Raw genomic sequence first — 18,402 nt, 5'->3', positions numbered from 1 at the left:
ATGATGTGGAAGGGTGTAGTATGTATGCACAGTAGGCATGTGAAGGTTAGAGAAAAGCTTGACAGAGCTAGGTTGCAGGGAGCTGAACTCTGGTTACTTTATCAGGCTTGTGACGCAAATACCTTTAACTGCTGAATCATCTTGCTGTCCCTAGATTTCTTATTTTTGAAGAGGAAAAAAGAAGGCCAATGATGCTTTCAAAGTTTGTAAAAATAAAAAAAAATTAAAAAAGTAAAAGTAATAAAAAAGTTTGTAAAAATAAATAAAAAGTGAACATATCTATTAGTAGAATCAATGTTTGAGCTCTGAGAATAAATGAGGTCTCAAGTTCATAGGCATTATAAGTAGTAAGCATGAGCTATCCTGTCAAGTGGTGAAGGGTACCATGGGGAACAGTATGATGTGACAGAATCCAAGCAGGGACTCAGGGTGGGGCAGCTGTGAAAGCTGCTAACTGAACAGACTTCTCTGCAGAATACACATTTGGACTGGAATCTCGAGGCAGAGGAGCTGCGTGACACAGGCAAGGTCTCCGAAATGAAAACAAGGATCATACTCACTGAGTCAATTGAAAATGGAAAGGAGACCCTTGGGAAGATCTCTACCTGGCATCAGAAACAAAGAGTCATATGAAAAACATCTCACATGATAGTGAATTTGCTGCCTACTTTTTTGGGGTTGCCTTGGAGACAGAGTTTTACTTGGAGGATGGATGAATGGGTTGATGGATGGATACAATTGTGTTAGGAATAGATACTTATCTTGACCCCTCCCATTTCTCATTTGTCACTGTATCTCTGAAGCCTTAGAAAGAACTCTTATATCAGATGACACAATGAGCCAATCTTAGTGATTCTGACCCAGCTACTTTGTCCACCTGAGAGCCAAGTGTATCTTATGCACTGTGTATAATTCTTTCCCACAGAGGTCAGAGTCTGTGGCTCAGTTGAATTACAAATACCAATTATTTGAAGACTTTTATTGTTGTTTTTCATTTTGCAAAAAGAATCACAATCATCTTTATCTTACCAGACAGGAAGCACTTCTTGCGGCCATTAGTGAAAAAGATGCAAACATTGCCTTGCTGGAATTGTCTGCCTCCAAAAAGAAAAAGACCCAGGAAGAAGTCATGGCTCTGAAGCGAGAGAAAGACCGGCTGGTGCATCAATTAAAGCAGCAGGTGGGGCGTCCTGCACGCAAGGTGTGTCTTGCTGGGTCTGGGGCCTCGGTGCTTTCCCTGGGTTTTGCTATTCTTCATTCTCCCATGCCCATTCTGCAGCTCAAGCAGCTACAACCAGGTAGGAGCAGAACGGCCTGCACTGTTGCTAGAACACCACGTTACCGCTTCTCTGTTGATGTGCATGCGGCTGGGCTTGTGTGGCCTGCAACTGGCATCGCTTTTCTTTCTTTGGTATCCGCATCATCCTCCAGAAGTAGCTCTCAGCTCTCTCCCTTTCAGTAGCTTCCCACTTCTAGTTCAACCCGAGAAATGCCTAGTTAAACTCTGGGCACTATCTTTCACTTCGGTCTTATTCACTTTCGGGGCTCTGTGACGAACCTGCTCATCTAGTTCAAGAGGTTCCTTCCCTCTCTACTTCCAGCGTGTGTTCTCCAGCTGTTTCCTCCAGGATCTTTCGGTGAAGGAGCATCTCCCAACTCTAGTCCCCCTAGACTAGGCTTAGAGACCTGCCTGCCATGATCCATTCTAATTTAAGTTACCTTTTGGGCCCCTTTATCCTTTATTTCCTTCTTATGGCCATTTTGTTCGTCTTAGAGAAATGGAAGGAGGGAGAATCCTAACTTTTACCGAAAGCTCTTTGCTTGAGGGAGGGCTCTCCGGAAGGAGCTTGAGAAGAAATAATTGTACCTGAAGTAACTGGGAAGCCATCTCTGAAACCTGTAGATGATCTTTCTTCACCGTGTGTAACTTGGCAAAGGACCAAGGAGTAGCTCATTGGTGGGGAATTTGACTAGCCCTGTGTTCTCTCCCCACCATGGGTTGGAGGTGGAGAAATCACTTCTATATATAATGAGGACTTGGGTAGAGCAGTGGTTAAGCATATCCATTCATATTCTTACTTTATCAAGCCTACTCAGCTCAAGGATGTATGGCCGCCACATTTCAACTAGAACCCGTGGGACTCTCTGAATGGCACATGGTCACTATGTAGAATGTCTCCATGGATTTGGGACCCTGGGCCTGACTCTTTACCTGCTAAGATGAACTCTCCTGGACATAGTACCTGGAATAAGCCTCCTTACCTTGCAAAATGCCATCTCTCTCCCTCACTGGGAAGGAAAAGGCATTCTTTGGCAGTGAGCTTGAGTCCATTTCCCATAGGACTGCCTTGCTGAAAGACAGAGAGAGAACCCTGCCATGCCTGGGCAACCTTCTCCTTGCAGAGGGAGGGTCTCAGTTGCTGCCAGACATTGGGGTCATTCCACAAAGTGGCATGCCTCGCTAGCATTGTTCCCGGGGCTCGGGGACTGCTTATAACTGACCTCTGTTTGGGGCTGTGCATCTTCTTCATTGGGTTCTCCAACCACCTGGCCTTAGTAAGTCAAGATGAGCCTCTTTCTTTGCTTTCCCCTAATTTTTTTCCTGAGCACCTAGCACCCTCCCCTCCTGCACCTAACCATTGTAGCTTTCTCCCACAGGTCTATAGGCCTAGGAAACAGCCCCCGTGCTCAAATATACCGTGCAATTGTGATGCTGGCTACAGCCCAGATTTTACGGCCAAGTACCACGGCTCCAGCTACGATGCACACATGAGCCAAAGGTCTCAGGTCAGTCAGCTGCTAAGGAGACACACCCCACTGTGGAGGGGGGGAATATAGAAGAACTACTTTTATCTTGATTGTCACCTCTTGTGCAGATTTCTAGGATTTGGTGGCCATAAAGGCTGGGACCACACAGAAGACCACATCATTTTGTGATCTGTAGTATCATTTTATTGGTTTTATTTTTCCCAGCGGTTCCAAACGTGGTGGCCACCTTCAGTGTCAAATAGCTTGGTCAGGCTGCCAAGCAGGGGTGGGGGCGGGAGAGGTACAGCCAATCACAGGGGATTGCTTTTCCTTTCCAGCTCTTAGGTACATTTTTCTCCATATCACTTCTACCTTTCTTTGTTGTTGTTTTTTTAATTAAGCTGCTTTTTTCTCTCTTTTTCAGCATCATAACTGCTTTCGCAAATGCCAGTAAGAACTGAGGGGAACCGCATAAAGCCTTTATTCTTGAGGCAGGTTCAGCTTGGGGGTCATAGGACTCGTGGAAATCCTAGCTGTGTGAGTTAGGCTTCCTCCTAGGGTGAGGCAAAGTTGGAAGGGTTTTCATGGTGAAGGGAAGAGCAAAGAAGGAAGTCAGATTCCCTGGTGACACGCTCAGCTTTGAAATCCTTTCTCCTACCCCACCTAATGTTGTTCTCTTGCAACACTACAGCTCCCAGCGTTCCCCTGGGGACACATTTCCCAGAAGCTTTTGCATTCCCCGTTAAAAAGCGGAGGCCGTCACGAGCCCCCCCCCCTCCACACAGTGATAAAAATCCCATATTTGGGTATCTTCATTGCAAGTGATTATGACTCTTGAAATGTCAGTTCTTTCTCCCTTTTATTGTGCTTGCTGTGGTATGGGCTATGTGTTCACAGACCCGCAGGGATTTATTTTCACTTATCATCACAGCAGCTCTGCACATACGGGGCAGAATTTTCTCCTTTTTAAGGGGACACAACTCAGGTTCACGGGTGTAGGATTATTATCCAAAGACCCATAGCTGGTAGTATGCCTTGGGCTTTAGGACTATCTACCATCCCCAAAACACACACCCCATCACATGTGGAAAGAAATCCTGAGGGACAACTAACAAGATATTTCCAGAAACTGGGAAGTTCCAGTACTTTATAAGTCATTGCTTAAACGCCCAGGTCAAGACTTCCACCAGTGCCAGCCTGGAGTTCTTAGGCCTCGGTACTGGATTGCCTTAGAAGTTAGTCTTAGTTGTGAGTTCCTATCATGTGCTGGGATTGAGTCTAAGGTCTTTGCATGCACTCACTCATCAAGCTCCAATGAACTGGGGGCTTGGCGCTCTCAGAGAGAGGAAGACAGTGTCCAGAGAGGCTAAGCTCTTTGCTTAGGCCACGCAGTCTTCAGTGGTTTTTACCGAAGACGTTCATGGTTGAACTGCTTTCTTTGAATCTGTTATCTAGACTGATTGTTATCTCTCTGAATGATTTCAGATGTCTCCCTGATCTTCATTTTCTTCCTTTGTGTATCAAGCTAATAAACTGATCTGGAGACTTGAGTGGTTTAGAGTACCTTGCACACGCCTGGCACGTAACGAGTGTTCTATTTATGTATGTGGCCTCTTTCTTCCGCTATTGCTACTGCTGCACGACTTCTAATTACCAGTACCCGCCAGTTCTCGGTAACAGTTTAATTTTTTTATTCCTTGCCACTGTAGTGCACCCCGCTGAGAGTTGCTACTCACTGAGAACAAACTGAGGAAGTATGGTGGAGAGCAGACGGGGGGGCTAGCACCTAATCTTCCCAGTGCCCTCCCCGTAACGCGCAAGCGCTGGAAGAGCATAGGGCAGACATGTCAAGACCCCTAGACCCCAATCTCAGCTCAGTCTGATGAGCCCCATGCTACTCATTAAATTTCCTTGGTTTGTGGGCTCAGCCTGTGGAGATAGATACTAACCAGGAAAAGGCTCTGAGCCTTAGATAGCTCTTGTTTTCTCCTCTTGGGTGACTGGGGAGAACATATGTCTCTCAGAGGCAAGGAAAATGGAAGTTAAGGAAGGTTGTGGGGTCAGCTGCTTTTGTGTCTGAGGCTCTCTGGTTCATGAGAGAAGCCATGTTATACAAACTGCCATTTTAGTCAGTGTATCTTGTACCAAGGAAGTCTCTCCACTGTTTAGTCCTGGGTGACTGGACAGAGTGGTTCATTTAGCCATCCCCAAGGTCACTGAACCATGCTAAGCACAAACTGGACATTCAAAGATCATTTCTTGTGGGAATGCATGATTGCTAGATTCTAAGTACCATACCAACTACTACTACTACTACAACACACACACGCATACACACATGCGCACACATGCACACATGCACACTGTTGTCTTTTTTTTCTTATCAGCACTCAACCAGCTTATGCTCTTTATGCCACTATCTCTGCTAGGAGCTGGGGGTTCATCTGTTTCCCTACCATGATGAGAAAGGCATACATCATCTTGATTTGAAATTTCCCAAGCCAACATTCCAAGAGGCCAGATGACTTAACTACCATCATAGCACCCTGCAGTGCAGACCTGGGCTCCAAGGCTGGTAGAGCGCTACGCCTTAGCTCCTGCTAGGCTGAACACTGTGGTATGGTTGACCTTCTTTAGCTCCCCAGGGTATTAGGATAAAGACAGCTAGACCCAGTAGGCTCCTTACCTTGAACGAACCATTGGTCCCATATTTCACAGGTATCAGCCAATTCCAATATTTCAGATCATAAAGAAGAGAAAGGATTGGTTTCTTGGTGAGACCGAGTTCCCTATAGGTATTTGACTTGTACTTGGGGGCAGGGAATTAAAACTAAAGTAAATAAGAAAAGCTTCTTCAGGAAGGAGAACCTTGAGCAAAGGTGAAACAGAAGAGGGAGAGGGAGTCTTGCAGGTCTCTGGCATAGTAATAGTCCATGAAATGGACAACCTGTGTAAAACCCTTACATAGGATTCAGTTCAGGAAGCAGTAGGCAAGCCAGTGTTCTGCTAGGGGTGAGCAAGAGGATAGCTACCAGAACAGGAGAGAGCAGCAGATGGAAGTGAGGAAGAATGGGATGTAGTGGGACACAGCAAGATATGTGTGTGGGGTGAAGTGAGCTCTGCATGACTCTGGTATAGTGTCTGCTAAAAGAGACCTTCTCTGGGCTAGACAGTCTCAACAATCAAGAAGTAGAATAAACACAGCGCAAGAGCAGAGCCTGGTCCCTCCAACCCATACATCTCAGCATCCAGTGATGCAGCTTCCCAGGGTCCTCAGGAGTTGGCTTGCATATTAGAAGCATTGCCACTTCCAGTGAAGCTACAGTAAAGACTCACACCAGTCTGTCACATGTCCTGAGATTTTCAGTTTGTCCTAGAGCAAAGCATTTTGTCAGAATGCTCCCCTCACTGACTGGCAGCCTCAGCACTAAGCCTGCCAGCAGACTGCTGCACCTTCCTGTGGTGCTGTGGTCTAAGCCTAAAAGTATAGCTGGCAGCTGGGTCATTCTTGGCATCAATGAGCAGAACAGAATCTTCTCTAAAGATCAGTCTCATTTTGCTCTCATTACCCTCCAGCCTTGAATACTGAAACCCTTGCTTGTTTCTCCTTGTTGTAGGGATAAAGGCTGAGACCAGTGTACACCTTACACATACCATTCCATTGGCCAAGAATACTTTGCCCTTTTTTCTTCATTTGCTCTTTCATTCCCTCTCACTTCTTCAGGAAAGCCTTCTGGAGTCTTTCCAACTGGGTCACAGCCTCCATTTTACCCCTTTACCCTGTTTACATGTCGATTTCTTAGCACTTGTAACAGATGAATTTTTGCCTTGCTACTTTATGATCTCCAATCAAGAAGGTGACCTTGTGACCTTTTTGTTCACCGCATCTCCTGGCCCAGAACAACTGCAGGCTTATAGTATACTTTTAGCAAGCACTTGTTCCGTGCATGAATGGATGAGAAATGGGGCATTGGTAGTATCGCATTCCCTTTGGTCAATACTTCACCTCTTAAGTCTCACTCGAGGGTCCTAGACTCTCCTGAAGGTGGTAGAGAGGTCAAAAGGGTACTTCCCCTTTTCTGCTGCATCATAAGGCGCTTGCTGGGGCCTTGTCCCATGCCCAGAGCATTTGAAAGGGTGGTTAATTTGAGCCCTTCATCCAAATCTCTTAACCTTGTTCTCCTTTGAATCCCTTCCAGCGTCCTGGGTCTTTCTTGAGTAAAATGTCACTCAGCTCCCAGATGTAGCAGAGGATTCTCATTAGACAGGGACCCCTCCATTCCAACGCTGGCAACTCCTGAGAGTCTCATAAATCAACTTGCTGAGAAATACCTTACCTCCTCTTAAACAGCTGTCAGGAAAGCCAGAGGTGATATAAAGTGAGTTCAGAAATTCCAGCTATGCCTGCCAATGAAGGAAGCCTGTGATACTCCTCGAGTGTTGACACCGAGTTTCTAGGAGTGAGGGAGCCCTGCAGATTAGCCTTCTGTTTCCCATTGCAGTTTTAAAAAGAAGAGAAAAGATGAGACATACTGTGGTAGAGGAGGCACTGAGTCAATCTAACTTTTATTTCCTTCACATTGCTGCTCCTTCACAAGCATACACCTCTAATGGTATACCCCACCTCTTAAAAAAATCTGCCTTCCAGATTTGTGCAGGGGAGTGGCTCTCAACTGGGAATGAGTTAAGTTTTGTTGTTGTTTTTTTTTCTTCCTCTAGGGAGTTCTTAAAAATTATCGAAAATTACTATCTTTTGGTCTTTGGTGTCTTGCATCTAGCCCCAGCCCCCAACCCCTTTCCTTTGCCCTTGAAAAAAAAAGGGGGGCTGACTTCAAAATAATTAATTCTGAAACCATTGGATTTGCCTGCTGCTAAAGGGTTTTTGAAGAAAGCTTAAATCTAAATCTTACCCCCTAAGCCTTATTCCCAAATGCTTCCCTGTTGCTGAAGCACTGATAGGCACATCCTTGATGAAAATGCCTTTTTAAATGAGGGCCAGACACCATTGTTTAGGGAAAATTAGAACCAGCTTATTTCTCAGAACCAGTTAGAATACTTCTGAGATCAGATAGATTGTGCTTGGGTTCTGTTTTCCTTTCTTTCCAGATCTGGGCATCGCTCTGAGCCATCAGGAAATAAGCAGGTCAGTTGGGAGCAGGAAGGCGTTAAAGGAGAAGACAGGCCCACTGATTCAGTTTTCCCAGAGTGGCAGGGAGGGCCTGTGTCTTGGTAAACATTTGGTCAGTCATGCCAGGTTATCACAGGATACTCTGTTAGGGCACAATCTCCCCTGCCTCCCTTGGGTTGTCTAAAAGTCAGGAATGTCTCAAGGATTAGCTAAACAGATATGGCCATTCATGGCAGAAGAGAGAGGCCACCCTGGAAAGTGACCAGGAGAGAGCTTCTTGAGGCTGGGATCCTAGTCACAACTGAATATGAGCCTGACTTGAGCATGTTGAGGTGAAAGCCAAATGCAACCCATTGATCAGCCAGCTCTGTCCCCTCCCATTGAGAGTCGGGAACTCTATTGTTCACTTTTGTTTCTCTTGCATTGTATGTAGATGACTATTATAGTGCGTGGGGTAAGCACAATTAAACAGCAATAGAGGAGCTCCATGTAGCAGGGTTCCCATAGCCTCTTGTTGTGCTTGGATGAGCTCCAACAAAGCTTGATTTGATCCCAGCATTGTAATGCATCACAGACCTACACCAGATTGAATTGCCACAATGCAAATGCATTGGTTGTTCCAGCCGACTCTCACTGGGTTAAGTTGTCCATTTTCCCCTGATAGGATGTAGCCACATCTCCATCTTTGACTTCAATGCATTGGGCTGAAGAATGCTACAGGGAACCCTCTTCAAACATGCTCAGATCCCTTCTCCAAGGTCAAAGGCTGGATGTTCCCAAGAAGGCAAAATCCAGTGTTACGAAAAATGTTTTTGTTGTTGTTGTTGTTAATATACTGTATTTTGACAGGATTCTGGTTTGCTATCTCAGCCTGCATAATTTCCTTCTCCTACGCTAATGCTTTAACCCCAACACTCAAGGAATTTATTTGTCCCACCACCAGTGCAGCCCAGAGTATGTTCAAAGACTGTGGAGGCCAACTATTTTCTGTTATCTGTGTGTTCCTCCAGACCTTCTTACAACATCTTCTTAGACCATGAAAGGGATGCTGGTGGACCACCTGTGAGTCTGGTCAGAAAGTCATGTGAACAGGTTAGCTCCTGTTTATAGACTTTGGTGGAGAACCTCTGGCATATGTCGGCACTCTAACCTAGGAGACAATAACTTCATCCTTGAGCACTGATTGTACAGTTATGGTTTCTACCACCACTAAAGCCGCTCATGAAAGAGACAGGGCAAATTTCTGCTGCTTGGGGTAGATGGGAGGTTTTCTGTTTGTTTGTTTCTCTGTTGTTGTTGTTGTTTAGTATTTCCTTGCCCACAGGATCAAAGAATGCTTCTTGCAGAAGCAGAAATTGCTGAGGTGTCTGATGAGAAGCCTGTCTTTTGTGACAAATCCCTGTCTAATTTGGATGCTTCCTATTATATGTCAAGGTTCCTAGAATAGATATTTCTAGTTGTTAGTGTTTGGTTATGAGGGGGCCCACTTTTAAAAGGTTCTTGTGTTGAAGGCTTTGGGGAAAGTAGAGACTAGAACCTATTTGAAGAAAGCAGGTCACTTGGACTTGCCCTTAGAAGACATACCTTTTCTCTGATATTCCACTTGCATCCTGGCACCCGATAGGGGAGTAACTCTGCTCTCCTTGACCCTTTGCCATCTATGCTACTTCACACAAGTGGCAAACGGTACAGCCCGCAGATAGGCACTGAAACAGTGAGCCATGCTAATTTTTCATCCTTTAAAACCTTTTCTCTCTGGTGTATGTCTCAGCGACAAAGAATAGCATTATGCTTTTAGCTTATGTTTGGTTTTCTTCGGTAGAACAACTTGAAGAAAGCAGCTTTACCATTATGTTCTCCTGTTTATGGAAAAGCATGGAGCTAGAAGGCAAAATCTGTAATCTGGACACTTGTGGGAGGGAGTCTGAACCGAAAAGATTATGAGTTCTGGGGCAGCCCAAGCCATATGTTTCAAAAGCAAAATAAAAAATGAAATTTTAATGAGGAGGCAAATATAAGATGTATGTGGGGACTGGGTCTGAGCAGCTTGCCAACTTCCGTGATCTGAAGCCCCCAAATAGTACCTCTATGTTGGCAGAACACACCAGAATAGTAGGCTTAGGGAACCAAACAAAACTGTATGCAGATGCCGAAGAAGACCTCTCACATGCTGCACTTCTCTCTCTCTCTCTCTCTCTCTCTCTCTCTCGTTTCCTCTCTCTCCCCTCCCTCTCTTCCTTCTTCCTTCCCTCCCTCTCTCTTATTCAAATTGCACATCTGTGCTCTATTTTTAAACATTTATTCTTTAAGTGATAACGCATGTTTTACCAAGCCTCTTATTGGATTAGACATGTTTGAAATCCCCTCAACTTTAACCTCTTCATTACCGCCTCCAACAAATGCAGGTCGACCACCAGAGCAGAGTGCAGATAAGATGTCTCCACATCAGCACACAGCATCATAAGGGACAAGTGAACCATCAGGTTTTTGGAGTTTGTCAAGGTGCCGATGCTGTAAGGAGAAAGAATTCAATTGTCACATTGTGTTGACGTATGGATCTTAGGGTGACGTTGTTTAAAGGCTTGTGTGGTACAATCTTCTTCATCATGACTTTAATGTGCACATTTTAGACTGGAGTAATTGGTTTGGAATTCAACTTGGTACAGAATATATATATATATATTCCCTCATTTAGTTCTCCAGTAACCTTGAAACCCAGGTACTAAGAATCCTATCTGGAGATGCAGAGACAAAGAACAGGACTGTGTGGTGCCAGTTCTAGGAAAGGGTAGAAGCAGAACGCAGACAGGTCTCAAACCAAACCTCTTGCATACTCTGCACAGGAGATGATGCAAAAGAAAGAGAGAGAGAGAGAGAGAGAGAGAAACAAGAAGCATAGAAAGATTCCTTCCGTGACTCCGAGCACTCATTCACACTCATCTGGATCCAGCGTGATCCCAGGCTTTCCTGTGCCGGCTTTAGAGGGTGCCCTGTCTCTTCCTGTCACCAGATCCTGACACCAGGGATCCCATTAGGAGTGCTGGCTTTCCTGAGATGTTGGTACCTGCCCATGGCTGCAGGGTTTTGATCTCAAGGTAATTGCTTAGAAGATTTTCTCTTCGGTGGTTTTCCAACTTCTTTCTCATCATTTGACATATTAAAAAAACCGGTTTCTCCTGATCCTAATGTCCCCATCCCTGTCCCTCTCCCCCGTTCCTTCTCTGCACCCCTCCCTACTCCTCATAATTAAAAGTCCTTTCAGGCTGTCTTCACCTTATCATTTCAAATGAATGAGGAAAATTCCCAGCTTCCTGCCCTTGTGTCTTCCTGAAGCCGAACTTCAGAATGTGTGAAAAGCCCTTTGCTCTGGCTTTGTGCTTCACCCCCTCAGTAACCGTGTCCAAGCCACACCATGCTGCCGTGGATCTGCACTGTTCTGCAGGCCAGTCTGCACTGTCCTGGGCTTGTGCAGGGTTGCAGGCAGGCACCAGGCAGAAAACTGCGCACAGGCGTAAATCACATCTTCTTCTTGCTTATTTGACTCCATCTTAAGATGCTGGCTGTGTTGCTGTTGTTGACTCTGCAATAAGCTAGACAGCAAATGTAAAGGTTTTGGACTCTCTTGTGTTCGATGTTTTTTACTGATTTGTATACGATTCAATTGTATAGCCATTTCTACATGAACTTTTCTATGGTAGAAAGCATGTCAATATTTTGGTGTAGAAATAATATATTCTCATTAGAAAAACTTCGAAAAATTTGGCATCATTCATAATCCCACCGCTCAGAAGTAACTGCCATTAAGATTTACAGTTTCCTACATTCCATTGTGTAGACATTGGTCTGTAGATGAGACACACAGAAGAGTGCAGGATTCGCTATCTCTCTGTACATTCATATTGTGTGTGTTTCCTGAGTCCCCTTGAAAGCTATCAAATGCAGATTATTTCTTCTCATTCCCCTGTACTTGAGGGTTTTTATTTGTTCCTAGTTTGTGCTCTTATAATCACACTCTAATGAACATTTAAATATGTAGCCTTTTTAATTATTTCCCTGAACCCCAAAGAGGAGTCACTGAAGTTGGGGTTGCTTATTGAAGATTTTAGAATATTGGGGATAGCTCTCTTCTGTAAATACGTCTCTCATTTGCTAGTGCTGATGCTTAGGCCACTGGCAACTGTTTATTTCAGTCTTGCCAGACTCTAGTCTAAATACATGCCACTCACCACTGCGGGAAGGCTGCTGCTAGGCTCTTCCAGCGGCCAGGGAACTGAGAGAACCAAGACAGAGGGAGGGTTTGTGGGGGGGGGGGGGGGGGTAAGAAAGCAAGTGTTAATTGAGCACGTACTATGTTCCTGGTGCTGCTCTGGACTCTGAGGCTGTTCCAGTGAGCAAAACAGACAAAAGCCCTCACCCGAGGGAGTTCATCTCCTAATGGCTGAGACAAAGAAGAGGCAAATAAAAACATCTAACAAGAGTCGTGCAGTAATGGCTAGTTCAGTGGGAAAACCTAACGCTGATGTTTTCTGAAGAACTTCAGGATGGGGATCCTTGAGAAAGATACACTGAAGGAAGACTACGTAAAATAAAGGGATTGGGGGGGGGAGCACTCATGTGGAGCACTCAATGAATACACTTAGCCAGAAGGCTTGAGTCCATTCTTCAGTCTGCTCCCCAAGTGCAGTTACCGAGTTGACAAGGTGGGGGAGCCAGAACCCTACAACACCACTGTTTAAATGAGATTTATTTATTTATTTTTTAGTGCATACAACAGCCCAAGCTCAGCTGGCTTATCTTGACCCTAATATGGTCGTTAGAAAATGCCTGCTGAGCACAGCCCACGAAGTCAGCATCTTAGTGCTCCCTGACACCGTCTGGTAATGGAACCGTGTGCAAGGGTTACAAGTTCAGATCACAGGGAACACTATCATCCCAGAAAACATGAGACTTTGCAAGAATGGCACCTCAGAAGGCCAAATGCAGGACTGTGCTTATGTGTTGTCCAGAAACCTCCAATTAGCTGCTCGTCCTGTGGCTGCCTTACTTCCTCTTTCTCTTGGGCAAGCCCACCTAGAATTACAAACACAGCCTGTGGCCCAACCATCAACTCTGCCTTCTGCAGGCTGGAGTAAGAGAGAGGTTTTGAGATCACAAGGTCAGGCCATTTCTATTGTCAGGCTTTCTGGGTTTGGGGTCTGTGACTGGCTTTCTAAGTTTAGATGACAAAGATGGCTCACATCACCAGGAAGGTCCCGGCAGGTATGGAAGGTTCAGGATCTAAGAGTAGAACTGAGAGTGTGGTTCTGGCCCAACTCTCTTCCCAGCACCCTGGGAAACTTGGGTAGTGCATTTGACGTGTCTCTCAAGAACTCAGTGCCAATCTGTACAGCAAAGAGGATGAGCTCACCAACCTCCCAGATCCTCAGAGCTTTGGTGGTGCCGAGATTGATCCATCACAGGCACACTCACAGCACGTGGTACACAGGTTAGGGCAGTGTTGACCTTCATAGAGCTTACAATCGAGGAAGAAGGATGCACTGTTCCACAGCTAGTGCTTCTTAGATGAGCAATATGCCAGGCACAATGGTGTCCTTTGGTTTATTTTCTTGCAGCCCGCACAGAAGGTTGAAGATGTCAGGTGATCATCGCCATGCCCAGTTTGCAGATAGTGAAATCAGTCAGAGTGCTGATGAGCTGGCTCAATGGCTCCACACAGGAGGGCTCCACTCTCCACGTCCTTCCGTTCCTCCCAGGGTTCAGCTGCTCCTTCTTCACAGGCAGTCTTTGAGGAGTCAGTGAGAGTAGGGAGGGAAGACTCAAAGCTTACTCCTTTAGCAAGTGTAATCTGGACTTGTCTCCTCTTGCTGATTGGATGAGAATGAATAAGTCAACTTGCCTTTCTGTAAAATGGGTTTATTGTTTGCTACCTGACCCACAGAGATGTGTGATTTAAAACATTCTGTGCATGACCCTATTTTAAAAGCCATGCAAGTTCTACAACGGTGTGAGAATGTGCAGATGGCGCCTGCCATGGGTTTTCATGCAGTGTCATAGGAATGATGATTCCAAACGATCTCTTTTGACAATCTCTCAACACAGGCCAAAGTCCACTTGACCTGTTCTCTGACCAAGGAGGAATTTGAACATGAGCATTCATAAACAGATCCCCTTCCTCTGCTTTTCTGGGTGCCAGAATTCCCCTCTTCTGCTTTTCTGTATACCAGATCATGAATTATCAAAATTACCATAAATGAAGCAGAAAGAATGTACATGGTTTCTTTGTTTTGTTTTGTTTTGGGGGGCGGGGTGAGATAGGGTTTCTAGGTGAAACAGTCCTGGAACTTGCTTTGTAGACCAGACTGGCCTCAAACTCACAGAGATCCACCTGCCTCTGCCTCCTGGGTGCTGGGATTAAAGGTGCCACTGCTGCCGGCTCACACATGGTTTTTTAAAAAACTAGATGAATATGGAGTGTTTCCTTCTGAGAAAGGAATTCCATCTCTCCCATCCCTGATCATGCGAGTCCAGGCAACAGGAGGCCTGTTGGGCCAAGGGTTTCTGAGGCTTTCAGAGCTGAGATTTGGCTCTCAGGAAAAGCCTGTGCGTTCCTGGGCTTTCTAATGATGCAACCCTTGGTGAGGCAAGGGAGTAACCAGTTGATATTTTGGAGAGTGAAGCAGTGTCTCTAAGGGATTATGTTTTATGAAGCTGGGACACTGAAGTGTTGCTGATTTATCTTAATAGCCGATACAATGAGCAAATGTCCCAGTTGCCTCTTTGTGCTTTTGGCAAGTCTAGATAGAAGTGGAGTGGAGCAGACCCAGCCAGAGCTGCTAGCCCAAGGTTTAGGAGTCCTAATCTTCCCAGCTCCAAATCTGTGTTTTTAAGATCGCTTCTGGAGTCATCCAAGCTGCAGGTGGACACTTTGTCTTGGCCAAGGACAAGGCAGGTTACATTATCAAGCTTTCTGCTCTCAGACAATTTGCTTCGACTTGCAAGGAAATGACCAGGCTTAACACTGTGGCAGTGAGTTCCGTAAGATTAGTTACCAGTTCTGGCTCGTGGGTGCTGTTGCTGTGTAAAGAAACTTTCTTTGTCACACAAGGAGCCTCCAGTTTGTCATACACATGATAAGGGTTCTCAGAGGACGCAGCACAGCAACTGCTGTGTCAGAACTGGAATCAGACCATGCTGCACCCAGGGCCTTAGAATTTGGAATATAAATTATGTCAAAGCCATGTTCAGTGCTATAACATTTGCTAACCCCTATCAGATATGGATAAGTTCTCATGGCTTAATTTGGCATATTGAATCCATTCTTCAGATTCTCTTTGGGGATGGAAAAGGAAATACACGACTCCACTGTAATTTTTCTTTTGTTTCTTCAGAATGGGACATAATTTTTTATTGTTAACTGGTGGAAAGAGATGAATCACAGCCAACTATGGCTTGCCCCCACAGGAGAAAAGTATCAGAATATAGCTGAGAACATATTCTTTGAAATGAACCAGAATATCTGAGTTTTGTAATTTCTTCCCATTTAAAAAAAAACCAAACCATGCTATTGAGAAAATATTAATGTTCTGACCAAGACCAAAAGAGTGAAGGAAGCAGAAAGCTAAGGCTTCTCTGAGGAAAATACTAGAATGCTGTGTGATGAATCCCAGACAGCAACTTCATGGCAACTTCACTGAGGACAGAGGAAGCCCACCAGGGGAAGACAGAGTAGCCTACTAACGTTGGTCTTTCCTTCTTCCAAGGAGAGGTCAAGAAGTTGGCTGTGAGACAGGCATCCTGCACTCTGAACCAGGTCTGCTCGGGCACCACCTCAGGCAGATCCTGTCATTTTGCTCCCACTGCTGCTATTGAATCTAGAAAATATGCTTGGAAAAAGGTTCTCCTCTTTTGGCCAGGACAGTTGCATGCTGAAAGCCACTGCCGAGTGTTTGAAATTGCTTGGGTCAGAAGCAATTATCCCTTCCCTCTTCTTTGATCTCACAGGGTTTGGTGGTCAGTCACTCCTCATACACTGGAGTCTCTAGAGGGTAATGACTCTGTCTGGCTTTTGAGGTGACTGAATCACGTGGTCTTGCAGATGAAAAAAATATTTAAATGGGCTTGTTGTAGTCATGATTACAATTTACACTTTGCTTCAGCAGAACTGCTTTATAGACTTTTATGAGTTAAGGATCTTCTGGGGCAAATCCACAAGGAGAAAGCAGGTACTTTTTAAACCCTTCGGTGCTTGCTGGAAGAGTGGTCATATATGGTCTTTCAGCTGTACCTTCCCGTCAGCCTCTCCCAAAAACAGAACCTTATATTGTCCTATCTCCATATAAAAATTGGATTTAACAAAGACAGGAACAGTCCCTGTGTACTGTGTGCAGAGCCAAATGACTTTTGAAGGGTCCCTGGAACCCAGATAAGAATAAAAACCACAACCCCTGTTCCCCTCTCTGTATGACCTGCTCATAGATTTGTGGATGATGGCTCTCACCTAGAGATATCTGAAATAGAGTATTGGTCCCCATTTGTATTTTTCTTCATTCATTATGATTCATTTATATTTAAGTTCAACGAAAACAAAGGACAGAAGGAGCTTCATTTTTGTCAAATATAACATTGTCTTCGAATTTTAGTGGTATGTTAGGATGTCAGATCTACACCCTGGTGAAATAAAAAGAATTCTAATTCTTGAACAAACCACATGTTAATTCAGGGCAGAGTCAGGCCATGCTCATGCCTGTTTTCAGACCCAAAGTTTTTAATCAGTAAGAGAGGCAATGGGAAGAGAAAGTACAAGAATTTGAATGGAAGCAGAGAGACATACTCAGCACAGTGGCTTTGAACTTCACCTCTTCCCGGGTTCAAGGTGGTGCCTCATATATACATAGATTAAAAAATAGTCACAATCAGAAATGAATCAAAGGTTCATTCACCCTGGTAGGTTACATGGCTAACAATGTGGCTTAGTGTTAGCCACTGGCTAGGGACTTCTGACCCCTCTTCTAGATTTCTTAGCTCACTGGACACTCGCAGTTGCCATAATTTTCTTAATAGAGTACATCCTGAGCCCAGCTCTGATGGAGTTGAAGAGTTTGGTTTTGTAGAGAGGGGCTTGTTCCAGACCAGAGAAGCCCTAGGGAAGGGCCGATTCTGTATACCCTTGTAATTAAAGACAGACTATTCTTGGGAGAGTTTCTATGGAGGAAGCTAGGAGGAGATAGATAGTTTAGTGAGACGTTGGCCCTGCCCAGCACACTGAGCCATTTCTAGCCGATGCACGAGAAAATAGGAAATCATTGTGCTCTCCTAAGCTAGAGTGTGATATGAAAGCTGTCAACACAAAGCAAGCTTGGAACCAGAATTTTCAATTAATGATAAAATGTCTCCTGGGATGAGATAGAAATATCATCTCAGCTCAAGAGAGCCTGTCGAATCTTAGGCACCTCCCATGTTCTCATCGTGTATAGACTTTATAGAAGTCAGTTGGGTATGGCTTGGCTCTTTTGTTTAAGGCGTCTCCACCCAGTCACCCCAAGAAAAAAATATAACCTCCTTTAGTTATACAGTTATAAGATGTGGGCATCTGAAGGAGTTTTCTCTGTAGCACAAATGTCAAATAAAGTGTCCCATAAAGGTTCAAAATTGGAGAGAACTTTGGTCCATTAACCTTAAAATGCCAGAGAACTAAAGACCTAGTTTATTAACATTTTCCGACTCCTGTCTGCTCCTGAATAGTCATTATGGAACATTATTCTTTAATGTGACTTTTTCCCCCAAAGCCAGTAAAGAGCCGACCCCAATGCGCCACTTGATTTTGTATGTTTTTCTTTGTTGTTGTTGTGTAGTATAATATCCCCGGGCACATGGTGCTTCTGAGCTTTAATTACACTTTTAACCCAGCCCTTTATGTCTGGGTCCTTAATGTCCAAGCTCCTATATAATTACCAAGTTGACTGTGTGGGAATGAGACAAATATTTTTTGCATGACTTTACCCTATACATTACTATACTGCTGTACTCAGGCTGCTTCCTCAGCTTGGAGCTGTACACTCAACTTGAAAAGACCCAACCAAAGAGACTCCTATCTCTGGCTCACAGTGCTAAATTCAGATGGACAGTGACTTGATCCAGCTGAGGTCCCCGGAGCTCTTGGGGAGGATTTGAGTTTGGCACTGGAGCCTTGGTCCAGAGCCTGACAGGGTCTTGGGAACTTTTATTCCCTTTCTATCCAGCTGTGTGTGTGTGTGTGTGTGTGTGTGTGTGTGTGTGTGTGTGTATCTCCGGTCATGCCTCTTCTTACAGCTGTGAAGTAGGAATTCCTTAGTATTTGAAAGGGGCCAGGTTTCTGAGACATCCTGGAGGAGAAAGTCACTGTATTTTACTAAAACCAGAAAAACATTGCTGATGCTGGTGGCTAAGAAACACCAGAATTTGAAGGAGGGAAATAAACTAGGGTGAAAGGGGAAGGGCTATGACCAGTTAGTCAGGGGCCTCCATTTAATTCTGAATTGTCTGGGTTC

General features: G+C 44.8%; 1 protein-coding gene across 8 annotated transcripts in view; it reads left to right on the top strand.

Annotated features, from left to right (window-relative positions):
* The window catches only part of Erc2 (ELKS/RAB6-interacting/CAST family member 2), an 892,417-nt gene that overhangs the window by 682,268 nt on the left and 191,747 nt on the right, over window positions 1-18,402 (top strand). For 5 of the 8 annotated variants that reach the window (XM_041662605.1, XM_041662604.1, XM_041662603.1 and 2 more), the window contains one exon: window positions 1,033-1,180. In XM_041662605.1, coding sequence (XP_041518539.1) covers window positions 1,033-1,180 — 148 coding nt within the window. Of the gene's footprint in view, window positions 1-1,032; window positions 1,181-2,658; window positions 2,788-18,402 lie in introns of all 8 variants that reach the window. The other 3 variants (XM_041662600.1, XM_041662599.1, XM_041662598.1) reach the window with 1 other exon arrangement.

This window comes from Microtus oregoni, unplaced genomic scaffold (assembly GCF_018167655.1).
Source record: "Microtus oregoni isolate MIOR12 unplaced genomic scaffold, Mior012 000013F_ref0000133, whole genome shotgun sequence".
Taxonomy (NCBI): domain Eukaryota; kingdom Metazoa; phylum Chordata; class Mammalia; order Rodentia; family Cricetidae; genus Microtus; species Microtus oregoni.
This window is presented reverse-complemented; position numbering and strand designations above follow the sequence as displayed.